This window comes from Egretta garzetta, unplaced genomic scaffold (genome assembly GCF_000687185.1).
Source record: "Egretta garzetta isolate BGI_Z169 unplaced genomic scaffold, ASM68718v1 scaffold323, whole genome shotgun sequence".
Classification (NCBI taxonomy): domain Eukaryota; kingdom Metazoa; phylum Chordata; class Aves; order Pelecaniformes; family Ardeidae; genus Egretta; species Egretta garzetta.
The window spans coordinates 4,154,559-4,168,976 of NW_009259435.1; the positions used below are offsets into that span (position 1 = coordinate 4,154,559).

At 40.5% G+C, this 14,418-nt stretch overlaps 1 protein-coding gene across 2 annotated transcripts in view; it reads right to left on the reverse strand.

Annotated features, from left to right (window-relative positions):
• Window positions 1–13,322, reverse strand: part of UVRAG (UV radiation resistance associated) — a 100,558-nt gene extending 87,236 nt beyond the window's left edge. The window contains exons 1-5 of one of the 2 annotated variants that reach the window (XM_035892690.1): window positions 13,245–13,322; window positions 8,934–9,051; window positions 7,525–7,559; window positions 5,024–5,185; window positions 3,085–3,159 (exon numbers count right to left, since the gene is read on the reverse strand). In XM_035892690.1, coding sequence (XP_035748583.1) covers window positions 3,085–3,159; window positions 5,024–5,185; window positions 7,525–7,559; window positions 8,934–9,051; window positions 13,245–13,316 — 462 coding nt within the window. In that variant the 5' untranslated portion in view covers window positions 13,317–13,322. Of the gene's footprint in view, window positions 1–3,084; window positions 3,160–5,023; window positions 5,186–7,524; window positions 7,560–8,933; window positions 9,052–13,244 lie in introns of those variants that run through there. The other variant, XM_035892691.1, reaches the window with a different exon arrangement.
• Between the last annotated feature and the right edge of the window lie 1,096 nt (window positions 13,323–14,418).

Sequence of the window (14,418 nt, forward strand, 5' to 3'; positions counted from 1 at the left end):
CCTGCTGAAATCCTCTAGGAAAAACTACTGCATAATTTACTACAAAATAATAAAAAAACCTGAACAAAAACAGAAGTTGGAGGTACAATTACGTGAAAGTCAAATGCCGTTAAGAACAAAGCAGCTATATTGGCAGCACACGTTTGTATTTACACTGAGAAGAAAAGCTGTAAAAGCTGGAAGAGGAGTTACATGAGCGCTGTCAGACACCTACAGGAAAGCAGTAATACCCTTCAGGGCTCAGAAGGCACACACAAAGCCTTTTGAAACCTCATTTCCCCAACTTTTTTCTTGCCGTGAGGTAAGTATCCATTGCAGCAAGAAAACAGCAACTTGAATAAGAACATTACCCAAAGAAAACATTCATTTCTTTCACTGCGTATCAGCAACAGCCAGGCTGCTGCTGGACAGAGGAGATGGAAGAAAGGCAACATTCCTAATACCTATATATTGTCAAGAGTTTAAGGGCTTTTTGACTTCAGTAGGAAAAAAGTGAAGAGTCAAATGCCTTGCTTACCTGGGATTTCTCCACCAGTATTGCTGCTACAGTTTTCTGCTTTGCTCCTTTGTATGTCAGGAGCTTCCTACAAAGCAAGCGTTTTGAGCACAAACCTGCATTTTGAAGGTTACCTTATATGCAGGTGGGCTTGAAGGTTCTAAAACAGCAGCTAAAGTGCATTACCTAGGGAAGCTGTAAGCTTCCAGTGCTTCCAATTTCAATTAAACAATATTTCTATTTGAGCACCTTGCTCTTGCTGGTTTTGTTTACCAGGGAGGTATGCATTTAATCAAGAAATCTACAATATTCAGCAATAAAAGCAATAGTCATGACAGCACCTAATGTCCCTGCCCTACTTCAGTTTATTCTCCTGCAGTAGCTTTTAGGCTCCCACCTCTCTTATCACAGGTAAGTTCACAGGACAGAAAATGGGAATTTCCATTTAGTTCCAGACGGATCAAGCAATGCTCAAAAGTGCACCTACAGTGTGTTTTGAAACCCTGAGATCACAAAATATCACCAGAATGGTTTAACCAGCTTCCAACAATTTTCTTCTTGTGACTCATAAGTGGTCTTAATTAACGATAAAGACATTTAATACACTAATAAAATGCACTTTTTATTGTAAGACCCCGTAAGTCTACTTTGGCAATTAATTCATAGTCCAAAGAATTAATAAAGTAACAAGGGGTTTTTTTGAGGAATTGGGGGGAGAAGAGTACCATACCTTAACTTTGTCCGTATTGAGATGTGCAAAAATAGAAGACACTTTCAACCTTGACTTAAGTGTCTTTGTGCACATGGTTTTCACTAGACTTGCAGAATTATATTTGTAAGGATCTATTTTCATAACGAGGTTTCATATGTGTCAGTGCAAAGAAACTAAAACTCTATTCCATCCACGTATTATCTCAAAAATTGAGGCTTATGACTAAGATATCTTAGTGCTATGAGAGCCATCACCACCACCACAAAGAAAAAAGCACCCCAAGAGATCAGAAAATACCCACACAAGCAAGCAGAAAAGGTATCGTATTGCAGTTTCCACAGGATCAGCCTCACACGCCTGACACCAAAAATCCCCTCCCTACAGAAGATTTCAAGTGGTGCTTCACAAATAATATTTAGCCTAACCATCAAAGTGGGGCCATAGAATATTTAGAATGCCCAGCATTGACAGGAAAATTATAAAGCAAGACCAACCAGGAGCAGAAATACCAATTAGGTGCGCACAGCTTTTGAAGGTTGCAGGAAGAGTTTGCTTGTGCCAACTAGTTTGGCCTGAACGGCAGACAAGTCACTTAAATACAGGAGGTATGTACTATACAAGAAGAGATTTAGGCCAAGGAACTGACAGAGCAAGCAATCGGAAGCTACAGAGCAGGGTGACAAAATAAATTTCTAGCTCTTGCAGCCAGAAAGAACTGAGTAAGTTCTAGGGAAGGACAAAGGAGGAGATTATTTGTGCTCTCTGTAGGCAACGACTGTATTTGCAACTTAGCTACAGAGCACGTACAAGAACCAAAACCAAGACGTACTTTTGAACCTTATGAGCTAGGGAGCAAGTCCTGGCAACAAACAATCGTGAAAGAAGATAGCATTACCATCACTGAATTCAGGACCAGGTTATTGATACCAAAATCAGGAAAAACTAAAATTGCATCCTGCTTCAGGAAAATTGAGTTAACAGCACCAGGAAGCAGAATCGGGGCTATGTACCAAACCATCTACGATCTAAAGGATAACCATCAAAATACCAGAGTTTTGCACACAGGGCCACCTCGTCCCTTGCTCCACTCTGCCCCACACCAACCATTGCCTCCATTCAAATCTCCACAAGACTGGACTTGCTGGTTGTGTCTAATGCAGAAACTGTAGCTATGTGTCAAGAGCCATTTTCCAAGCCAGGGACTCCTCCTACAACCTATCTTTACCACAGTACTGCCACCAGCAATTTGGGATTAAAAAAAGAAAAAAAAAAACCACCAAAAAAACCCACACCACACAAAACCCCTGTCAACTGTGCTATTTACAATAGGGAAGTTTAAACTTTTTCATCATCAATGTAGTAATCAACACTGCCATATAATTCATTTGGCTGCAGTCACAATATTGGCTGGACAAGCAGAAATATTACAGTGGAACACTGGGAAAAAAGCCTATGGAGTGAAACGGTTGCAACACAGAGCAAATTTAAAAGCTACAAGCTCTAGGTTTAAGAATGCTAACCAGAACTTAATGCGCTTTTATATTTGCCATGAAAATAAGTCTTAACAGCCACACCATTCTCAAAATGTTCTACATTTGAAGTGCCTGCTGCAAAGAAAAAGGGCAAGGTTTATTTTCAGTAACCAGGCTTTTTTTGGACTTAAAATGCTACGCTTTAAGTCTTCCCAGAACAGCTCAGATGTCCATGCAACAGGGGCAAGATAACAGCTCTTATCTGTCATGTCAAAAAAGTGTTTCTTCTCAAAATGAAGCATTTGAATGTTCTGAGCACCCAAGCGTGAAAATTTAAGTTTGGAAGTTGAATTTCAGCTTGTCACCAGTACTAACAAGCCAGAACAAATAAGAGATACCCTTACCTTCTGTTCAAATGAAGCTCCGTAATAACCATCATTGAGACCAAAAATAATCTCATTTGGGTTTCTTGCGTGTATCTGTAAGAAGAGAAGAAAACAAATCATTTTATGGTCAGCTTACTATGACTTTACACTGCAAATGAGCATAAATTGCTCTGTTTCATGGTCAAATGCAGTTTTTCAGCACCTGTAATTCTAGAAGCACATGAAACTTCAGAGAAAGCTGAATTTAACCACAGAAAATGCATTTGCTTCACAGCTTTAATAACAGTCACTGAGTACATTCAGCCATTCTACCTTGAAATCAGAAACACCAGCTAAAGCATCCTTCCTACTGTTGCATTTCCAGCTGACAAAAATAACGAAGAGACCAAGAAACTAATCAAAAAGGTCTCAAGAATAATTAGCTTTCACATGATACTATCTAAAATGATACTCAAAATTAGGCTTTTGTGGTCACAGTAGCCACAAAATTAGCATTCAGTATTATTGCTAATATCCTGCTATTAATGTAAAGCACATTATTTCAAATAAAACCGTGCACTAGAGCATATTATTTAGGGAGCCATTTCTTCTGTCCAGTAAAAACAAATGGAAAGAAAGCTACCACTTGAAGGGTACTGGGTTTGGCTGCGATTGAGTTAATTTTCTTCATAGCAGCCCATATGGTGCTGTGTTTTAGATCTGCAACTAAAGCAGCGTTGCCAACACACCAGCGTGTTAGCAATTGCTGAAGAGCACTTGCACAGCATCAAGGCCTCCTCTGTTTCTCCCTCTGCCCCTGCAGCAAGTAGGCTGGGGGCGTGCAAAAGCCTGGGAGAAGACAGAGCTGGGACAGCTGACCCAGACTGAGCAAGGGGATATTCCGTACCGTGCAAGATCATGCTTAGCAGTAAAAAAAAAGAAAAAAAAAAAAAAAAAAAAAAACACCACACCACACACACACACCCCCCACCACCACAAACCACACAAAAAAACCCCAGGGGTCAGACTTTGCAATGTAGCTGTTGCTCAGGGACTAGCTGGGCATCAGTCTGTTGGTGGGAGGTGGTGAGTGACTACCTTTGCATCACTTGTGTGTTGTTCCCCCCCCGCCCTTTTTTAAATATTGCTTTGCTTTCAGTTGCTAAACTGTCTTTATCTCAACCCACGAGTTTTTCCTCACTTTTGCTGCTCTGACTCTCTCCCAGCCCCGGAGGGTGCTGGCCAAGATCAATGCACCATGTGAAGCTAGAGCAGTCATTCCCTATAAAGCTTTCCTCCCAGGCTTTGCAACTTCCTACTTCAAAAAAAAAAAAATCATTTCATTTTCAAGTGAGAAAAACTAGGATACATTCTAAACAGATCCTATCAATTAATCCATAAAAAAGTGCCCACTGGAATCAGGACAATCTATTTGATCCAAAAGGCACCGTACTTTTTGGTGGGTTTATTATTTATGTGCCATGAGTTTCTTTTTGAGCTACTTTGACTAAAAGCTTCACAATAGAGAAAACACCTCGCTTTTCACCTCTTTCAAAAGGCAGAGAGGCAAATACCAGAATTAAAATAGATCTTATACAGTAAGCTCCTTGGACTGAAGGTCTTTGATAGGATGTCATTACCATGAGAATGGATTAAAACTGCAAGATACACAAACATTATTATCTACATTCATTTAGCAGCATGGTTGTACATGTAGTTATTTCCTTCAATCAAGGCATTGCAATTTAAAGCACCAAGTGCTAGCAGTATCATTGAAGATGCTCAGTGAACAACAGTAGCTTAAAATATTCAGCTAGTCAAGATTTAAAGCTCTGAAGTAAGCTGACATGAACCTCTGCAACCAAACTTTAAAACACACCCTTCAAATGCATTTATTTCTTAGCATTTTATGTATTTGTTCAACCCAGATGTTTTGTCTCCGTAAGCAAAAAGTTGAGAGAAACTGTTTTCATGTTACCTGCTGGCCCAAGTACTTTAACCCATCTAGATTGACCTTCCATTCAATCAAAAGCTGAAAGTGCTCCTTCTTGCCGCCCCAGATCCTCACAACAAAACAGGAGACAGAGGTATCAAGACGATCAGGCATTATTCCAAAGTCCAGGCTCCTCCATGTTGGATTCTGTGGGTATTCAAAGAGGGATAAAAATCAACTCAAACAAGCTGAAAGTAGTCCTAAAATTGACAATTCAGAAAGTAGCAAAGTCCATGTCAAAGATTAAAAAAAAACCCCTTGAGAATAGTGAACACCAAGGTTTACACAGAGTTGAAACCAACAGGCTCTGCTGCTTCCTTACTCTGTTTTCTAGAGAGAACTCCTGGGTTAAAAGCTACGTGCTGTAAAGTAGTTCAGAGACTCAGGAGTGGCCTCTGCTTCCTTCCATTACAAAACGTTGAAGAATTTACTTCAGAATTTACTAATTCAGTTTAGCCAAATCAGGAACTTTAAAAGTGGAAGTAACATTCCTTTCCAAGTTGTAATTCAGCTTCTGAAAAAGAGGGTATAGCTTACATTGCAAAAGTTAAATTTAAAACGCTGATCTATTCCCCCAATAATTAAGTTTGCATAATTTATTGACAGGTTTGTTCACATTCTTCTCCTCCTTGACTGATGCTGATGGCAATCTTCAAATATTGTCACTAAGAGCTCCTCTTCACCCCAAGAGATCAGACTTGCGTCTCAAGCTTTCCAGAAGCAGTGTACATTAAGCTATACTGCAAATATCTATTCCACCAGAACTCTGATTTGCAAACATGAGGCATTCCAAGAACTTGCACGGACCCCTGATAACATTTAATTGAAAAGATTTATGGAAACTGTTGTAATCAGCCCAAGCTGCAACCAAACCAAGTCAATTCAAGACTACTAATGCCAAGAGCTGGATACCAACTTTAGGACTTCCACAGGCCATAAGTCACAGGGTGTTCAAATGCAGGAACGGGAAAGTGCTTTTCATACCTATCTCCCTCCTCTGCTGCCCACAGAAATGGTAGCTCCTCCAAAACAGAAGGTAGGAACCCACCATCCCATGAAGGAACAAGCCTTTCCTTCTAGTGCTTAAGCAGCTTGGAACAGGCCAAGCATCTCTGACCCGGTATTAGGCAATTCAGAATAAGGTGCCTCTGAAAAGAAGGGAGGGGCAAAGTTACCCAGTAAGTATTACAGAAGGAACGCATTAATCAAGTTTTCCTAAGGAGAAGGGATATTTGGTAATTAATCAGACACACGAATAACAGACGATTAAAATACCCACAGATGATGTATGGAATGTGCTCAAGACATCTCTTATTTAGATTTTTGTCGTTCCATCTCGTATTTCCTTTGGTTAGCTTCCCTTTTTGTTATTCCTTTTCCTGATTTAGAATAGGCGGAACTCAAAATCCTAAAGTCTCAAGGAACTCATCTCTTGGACAAGTTAACAGCCTTGCGGAGGTAGGCAGCTTTTCCACCATTCAGGAGGTTTTCAAAGCATTTACAGCCCGGCATGCTATAAATGGTGCAGTTCTACCTTGTTAACGCAGACATTAAAAAGTCTGTTTAGCAGGTTTTCAAACTCCCTTACCCAACATTTGCAACACCCTACTCCCACGAGAGAGACCTACCCCTTCTCAGTTGTAACAAACTGTTCAGTTCTGGTCCCTTCACTGATCCCAATCAGAAAATTCAGAAATTCTAAGATGTTTTCAAACTTCAGTTTCTTAAAGCTATTAGCTCTTCAAAGAATACACTTGTTTATATATGCAGGCAGATGTTCCTTACTGTTCACTTACACAACAAAAAGACGTTCAAAGAAATCAGTGGTATATTCTGCAACACTGTTTGACTCTCCCTTTATTTGGGGTGTTGCAAGCAGGGCCTCTGCTTCTACACCAAGGTCTCTAAACTGCGTAACACGAGCTTCTAATGAAATCTGTACGCCCAGCAAAATAATATACAAGCGCTCCTTGAATAAGCAATTTGCAGACATTTAGATAAAAGCAGCTATTTCTGTTGCTAACACCACCAAGAACAGATGAACTGTAAACAAACCAGAGTTATAATACATACAATTCTCAGATACTGAAACAATTTAAACCAGTAAAAATCCAGCTAACATTACTTTGCCTGTTTGGTGTTCCCAATATTTTAAATGGATATATATTGTAAAGCTTAGCCTAAGCACTGAAGAGTTTTCACATGAAAATGCCCTGCCCTTGGAGTGTTTAGTCCTATCTGCAGCAGTACCAACAGATTATAGTCCCACAGATGTTAAAACAAACTTGCATTTCTACTATTCAGAAACTTGCTATTCCAACCCTTGTGAACAGAACCTGAAAAGGAGGAGGAGAACGTGATGCTCCTAACAGAACTGAAGAGTGGAAATACACATTTAACAGTTATGGTATTCAGCAGAGAAATCAATATACTGCAGTAACAATGCAATTTTAAACAGCAAGTTTTTCCATATTAAAGTAACTTACCAGAGAATTCTTGATCACCTCACTCTTATAAAATTCTGAAGAAAAATGAGTAAAAAAAACCCTTTAGATTAGATTAAACACCAGTACAAATCTTAGCATTTGAAATACAAAAAGCTAAAATAAGTAACACTCATGAAAGACAAATGCTAGTGAGTCTAGTTTATCAGTAACAGATTCACGAGAAAGACTTTAAAATGCAGTCATACTTTTGGCTAAAAGTACTCAGTCACACTTAATTATTAGAAGTCATTATTTAAATTTAGCATTTCATCTTTATACCCAAGATAATCCTCAAGATTTACCGAGGCTTTGGTTTCTGGGGAAGGAAGGTGTCCCAGTACTTTACAATATTTGGATGACGTTTGCAAAGTGAGTAGTTTGTCATACGACATCTTCCTGGAGGAGCGCAGCGTGGATAAACTAATTGCACTGCTTTCCTGAAGAGCAAGGGTGACCTGTTCCAGATGCTTAGAAAGTGAACAGCCAAATTACCTCCAGGAGGTGCCAAGAACCCTCTATTTAAATGGAAATAAGCAACTGCTGACACATGGACCTTGGCTTTCCCAGCCAAAATAAGAGCTTAAAGTCTTTAGGTAGACAGCTCTGGAGGCTGGAATACAGATTTTGTACAATATCCCTCAGTCCACTGGAGTCCAAGGATAAAGCTTTGACGGAGCACAGAACAGTCCCATACACCAAACACTGCAGGAACAGTGCTCAGTTACAGGTTCAACCAACCACCAGAAGGAAGTCCAGGTAGCAAGCTCAAGTTATGTATTCTTACCTTTCTAAACCAGCAACCTTAAAAAAAAAAAAGCAAGGTTCAACCATTGACCATAAGGAGCATAAAAATGTATTTTTAATAGCAGCTCTCCACAATGAAGAACCATACATTGTAGTGGAAAGGAAAGCTTTAAAGAGACATGAGATCTAACACCCAAACACAGCTCTCAAAAGCAGAACAGATGCCTGGATGCTTCTTGTCATTGGCTGACAATTCTATTTTTGGAAGATTTTGATAGTAGTTAAGTGCTGGTTCATGCTCCGTAAAATAACTGTTATGCACAGAGTGGAACCCTCTCCCCCAGACAAAGCAACTAAGGCTCCAGAAGTTTTTCTGTGCCCTTGGAAGTTCCCAAGTTTCTTAAGTTATCGGTGGGGGGGAGAGGAGAGCAACAACAAAAAGGCTGATTGAAGAGACTCTACCAGATCTGTCATCCGGTTTGCTTCCTTGCCTGCTAACGCTGAAAGCTTTTACGAAGTTCAGGAAACCGAAGAGCTCTTTTCCGATGTTAGTATATGTGATGCAAATAATGGCAGCAGGTTGTCAAGGCAAAAAAAGGGCAAAGTTTGTAACATAAGACTTCAAAGATTAGCTAGCAAAAAAGTTGATAGCAAGCCTGGTTTACCTTTGTATATCTTGGTGTTATCACACAAGTGAAGAGTGAAGTACGTATCCAAAAGGCGATAACCATTCTTGTTGATAATGTTACGTGCAGCAATGTTCCGAAGATGACGAAGCCGGCGCTAAAAATAAGAAAAAAAAGAACTAAATAGTTAAAGAACTTTCTTAGATTGAAATTGAACCCTTTTTTTTTTTGTATTAAAGCATTTTCAGGATTTCCAAAGCACTGTTGTCAAAAAAATCCCACCGAACACTCAGTTTTCTTTGGCAGAAAGCTAGTGTGAACAATAAGCGTTCGGCAAAGCCATAGGAAGCCGACTGGACAAGCAACAACTAGCACCTACGAGCACAGATTAAGCAACAGTGATATGCAAGACAAGCTACTCTTATTCATGTCCTACAGGTAATTTTTATTCCACATGTCCAAACTATTCAAGCAGTTTCAAGCAAATATGTGATGCTATTAGCTTGGACAGCAGCAGCATCACCCAGGTGTTTTGCATCATCACACTGGAAAATGTTTCCTACCCAAAGCTATTTTCATCAAGCACTAGTGGACAAAGAGCTCCACCAGAAACCACCACCTAATCCAGAGCCACAACTGGCTGAACCAAGCCTCCTGAATTCACAGCAATCCTGGAAACCGCTGCAACAACCTTAAATAAAACACATCAGAAAGACATACCCAGATTTTCAGGGAAAATTAAAGGCATGGTCAAATTTGTGATGTCCATCAGCTACATTCTGCTTGGATAACCAAGTCCTTTTCTCTGGAATTGAATGCACTGGAATATGTCACCAAAATCTTTAGTTTAAGTGATTTCATCCAGCTCTAACACTATGTTAGTTTGCTACAATACTGTATCTCGAACAAAAATTATCAGATTGAATCAATCCTCCCCCGCCAAGTGCCAAAATAGCTTTAATAGTTGTGGCTCAAATCCGCTGCTTCAAAGCATACTACGCCCTTCATCTTTAACAAATACTTAACATTACTAGCTGTTAAATTTAACTAGTTAAAGCAATTTTGTAGGACTCTCCAGTCACTCTTAAATCACTGCTTCACTGTGGTTCTTATTTTAACTTTGGAAACTCCTGCATGCTTAGAACAGACTACCATGAACTCAGCACTCGGCAAACTGCCACTTCAAATATATAAAGTTCTCACCAAATCCTTCAGTATCATATTCTCCCAATCAATCTCTCAACCTACCCGTGCCTCGCCCATCTACCATGGCGGTGTTGACAAATGGCTCCCTATCCTTTTTGGATCACCACAAACCACCTACAAGCCTCAAACAACTGTTTTAGTGCTTCCTTTTGCCACAGATTTCATTTTATGGCATATATTTTTTTTTTTTCCCCAAAAAGCTTGTTAATTTGCAAGTCTGGCTCCACCTTAAAAGAAACACTCTCACGTTGACCAAAAGTGGATTTAAAATTGGTTTCAAAACCGAAAGACGACTTTTCTGTTTGCAGCTTGTCCTAAAAGGCTTTTAACAAGAGTTGAAAGGCCATCATCTGTTTTGGAATCACAATATGACACTTTATATCACTTAAGTGATATATTAGTTTTCCTTCCTGGAAATATAGAAGAATAATACTAAATTTCTGTTCATGGGACAGACTCAAAACCACCAGTAGAGTCATACCTGCAAAGTCTGTTTATGAGTTAGACTAAAAACAGAGCCGGAGATGGAATGCTGAGATAGCTCTAGCATATAAATGCAACATAAAATTTAAAAAAAAAAAAATAAATAAACCAGCCACCTTCTAAAATGCTTAATTGCAGAATCACATGGTCTTATTTTGTTAGAAATTGGTATAAAAAAAAAAAACATCCACAGAAAGATTAAGCCTCACTTAAAAAACCCTATATGGGCCTTGTACATTATTTCAAATCTAACCTTAAAGCTGTGTAGTTTTGCTGGCCATTTTTATAAGCAACTTAAACACTCCTTAAGAAATAGCCTTGAACATACATTGCCCTCCCTGTACAAATGATTTAAGGGTTTTATGTGCCATCGCTCTCCCTTAATTAGCTTCAGGCACATACAAATCAATTGCCTACCATTACCATGCTCATTTCCCCCTTCATTTTTGATTTTTTTTTTTTTCCTTTTTTTTAAATCCCTTACAACCCAAGAAGAGTAGCCCACATAGCATCTAACAAAGAGGGCAACTTTCTCCAGGTCTTTTTAGGATTGCAAACTAATTGCGTGACTGGTTTAAGTAGCATGTTACAATGAAGCAGCCCTCAAGGAAAGCCAAACAAGTTTCTCGTCCTTCACTACATGCAATCAGGTTTGGAAAAAGCTGTAGAGTGTCATAACCTACAGCTGCATCTCCCGACAAGAGCAGAATCCTTCTCTCCATGGTTTGTGACTTCTTTGCACCCTTCAAAGCCTGGAATTTATCCCGAAGTCTAAAATCTCACTTCTCCCAAACCATTTGGAAGAAGGACATTAAATTTGGGGCTGTGAGACCACAACACAGTTCAGGACTCAACATGCAACAGGTAATGACTGTCGGTTTAATTCACCAACTTAGTCATCCCTCTCCTCCCTCCTGTCCCATTTCTTGCCCGTTTAGCCTAGCTGATAAGGAACAAGTTTCTAATTACAGGGACAGTTTTCTTGTTCACATTCTTTAGTATGAGGTCATGATGACAGAGGGACTTGGATCCTGAAAATAAACCTTCCAGTTTGCCCACTACGTTGTTGCTGATATTTATATTGCGTATTCAGATTTCCTCAGAACTCTACAGAGGCAGAGTTAATTAACCTCTCCTGACCAAAGATAATTAGCTTTAGCCTGGAGACCATCAGCTACAAAGACATATCCACAGGCAACTTGAATAGGCTCTGAAATTCTTCAAGGGCTTGCAGCTGTTCTGTGACTATAAGTATTATTTTGAGGGGATTTTCAAGTTTCAGTTATCTCCTATCCATGTTTCACATCATTTTTGCTCAAGATGTTCGAATATGCAAAACAAGAAACGCACTGTGTTGCAGTTCAGCCATCACCAGCACCAGCCAAACCACCCTGCTGCATACTGGTACGGCTGCATCGCCCTCCTCGCCCGTACCGCCACAAATCCATGCTTGTGCAGCTGGGGAACCGATCTGGATGACAACCAACCACCCCTGCCTCTTGCTGGGGTAGTTTCACCAGATCAGTTCCTCAAAACAGTTCACAACGCGGCTGTACAAGCAACTGAGCTGCTGAAAGGGGGGACAGGGCAGCAACAAGCAGCCAAAAAGGCAGACAGGACCACTTAAACGAAACCACCAGCTTAAGTTATTTAATTTGTGTCCAGTTCTGGGCTCCCCAGTTCAAGAAAGATGAGGAACTCCTAGAAAGAGTCCAGAGGAGGGCAACTAGGATGATAAAGGGACTGGAGCATCTCCCCTACGAGGAAAGGCTGAGAGCGTTGGGCTTGTTCAGCCTGAAGAAGAGAAGACTGAGAGGGGATCTCATCAACACCTACAAATATCTTAAGGGCGGAAGTCAAGAGGACGGAAGCAGTCTGTTTGCAGTGGTGTCCAGCGACAGGACTAGGGGCAATGGGTGCAAACTGAAACATAAGAGGTTTCAGTTGAATATGAGGAAGAACTTCTTCACTCTGAGGGTGGCAGAGCACTGGAACAGGCTGCCCAGGGAGGTTGTGGAGTCTCCTTCTCTGGAGATATTCAAAGCCCGCCTGGATGAAGTCCTGTGTAGCATGCTCTAGGAGAGCCTGCTTTAGCAGGAGGGTTGGACTGGATGATCTCCTGAGGTGCCTTCCAACCCTTACGATTCTGTGATTCTGTGAAATTATAAGTGGAGCTACGTACAGCCTGGTACTTCCACCAAGTGCAAAGCGGTTCACCGTGGGGCAAGGGTGCATTTCAAACTGCAAAAGCAACTCTCGGTAGAGAAGTGACCCATTACGCTTTACACTGAATATAGGAGCTACAAATAATTCAGAGTTCTTTCATTTCCTTTTTCTTTTAGACGAGGTGGGAAAAAGTACTCACTTCTCACCAGAGGTAAGTTTTAGCTATTTGCTCTTTCAATTAAAGTGCCAAGAAATCTTCATCACGAGGAGGGATCCCCACAGATGAGATGCCATGCAACTAGAACAGCAGTTCCAAGAAACCCAGTTTAAAAATCAAAATACAAGTGCTAAAAAAGCACAATAAGTGCTTTGGCAGCCTCATGAGTCACATAACATAAAACCAAGCCAGCTGTGTTTGCAAGCCGATAGCACAGGATCTGCTTTCATAAAAAAAGATAAGCAAAATACACAGATGAGCATATAGATAATTCTCACCGCTATCTCCTCAAACAGTTGACAGTCTACCAGCAACACAGTACTGAAGATCTCAGACACTACACCAGGCATCTTAACAAGACATCCTGCTGCAAAAGAAGTTATTTTTCAGCACAGCACTGATTTAGGTAAGCTCTGACAAGCAGGACCGGTATCATTAAAAGGGGCATTTAATTTTTTCCAGCAGCTCTGAATTTAGCCTGAAGGATGGGGTATCTGGATCGTTGCTTAGCAGAGCAGTAGAGCAGGTTTAGCAGCTCATTCTAGGGGATTTGTGACATCCAGGTCATTTCGATTACCACAATCGTCCTAATCCTTTGCACTTCACAAGGAAGTCAATGGAGCAGTGAAATTACACTGTAGGCCTTGTTATCATTTGATTTAATTGCCAACCGAAGTTGCAACTGTGTAAAAGCAACTGCTATACAGCAGCTCTGAGCTGACCTACATGAAAGAAATTAGTGCTTCCTTCCACCCCGAAAATAAGTGACTACAAACCAGACGAGATCCACTAATTTTCCCTTGAAAGAAATCCTGAGCCATGGCTTGTATTGTAAAAACACTGCTGGAGGTAAAGATATCACAAGTTCTAAACACACGGCTATCACAAAGATCTATAAAGGCTGATCAGGAAAGCTTTAAAAGAGATCACAAGAGCCCAGGTTTTGCCCCTCACACCTGCAGAGCCACAAAACTGGCTTCCCGGAATTCAACAGCAGCATCTTGACAGAGCCGCCCCGGAGTGCGGCGAGACCATCCATACTCAGCAACGACCAGCTTCTCTCAAAAGTCAGGGGTCTTTTTTTTCCAATTTAAGAAAAGCACTCAGTTTTCATCATTCTGAAACTATTATCAGTTGTTTAATGTATCTAGTTCTCCCATTCAGTGACTTTCTGGGAACTTCTCCAGATTTACTGCAGGCCATAAACAAGTCAGGCTGCTACAGAATAAAGTATTTTGATCAACATCCTTGTTAATGCTTTGCTTTTTCATCAGATGATCCCAGAACTCTTCAGCCTACCAAGTCTTCTGAGGTTTAAAGGACTGAAACTGCCCAGTCCCTTCATGCTTTAGTTCCCTCCACACTACGATAATAATCTTATACATAATCTTAAACATAATCTTTCACGACCTCTGCCTAAAATACCACCTTCTGCATCCAGACACTTGTTCC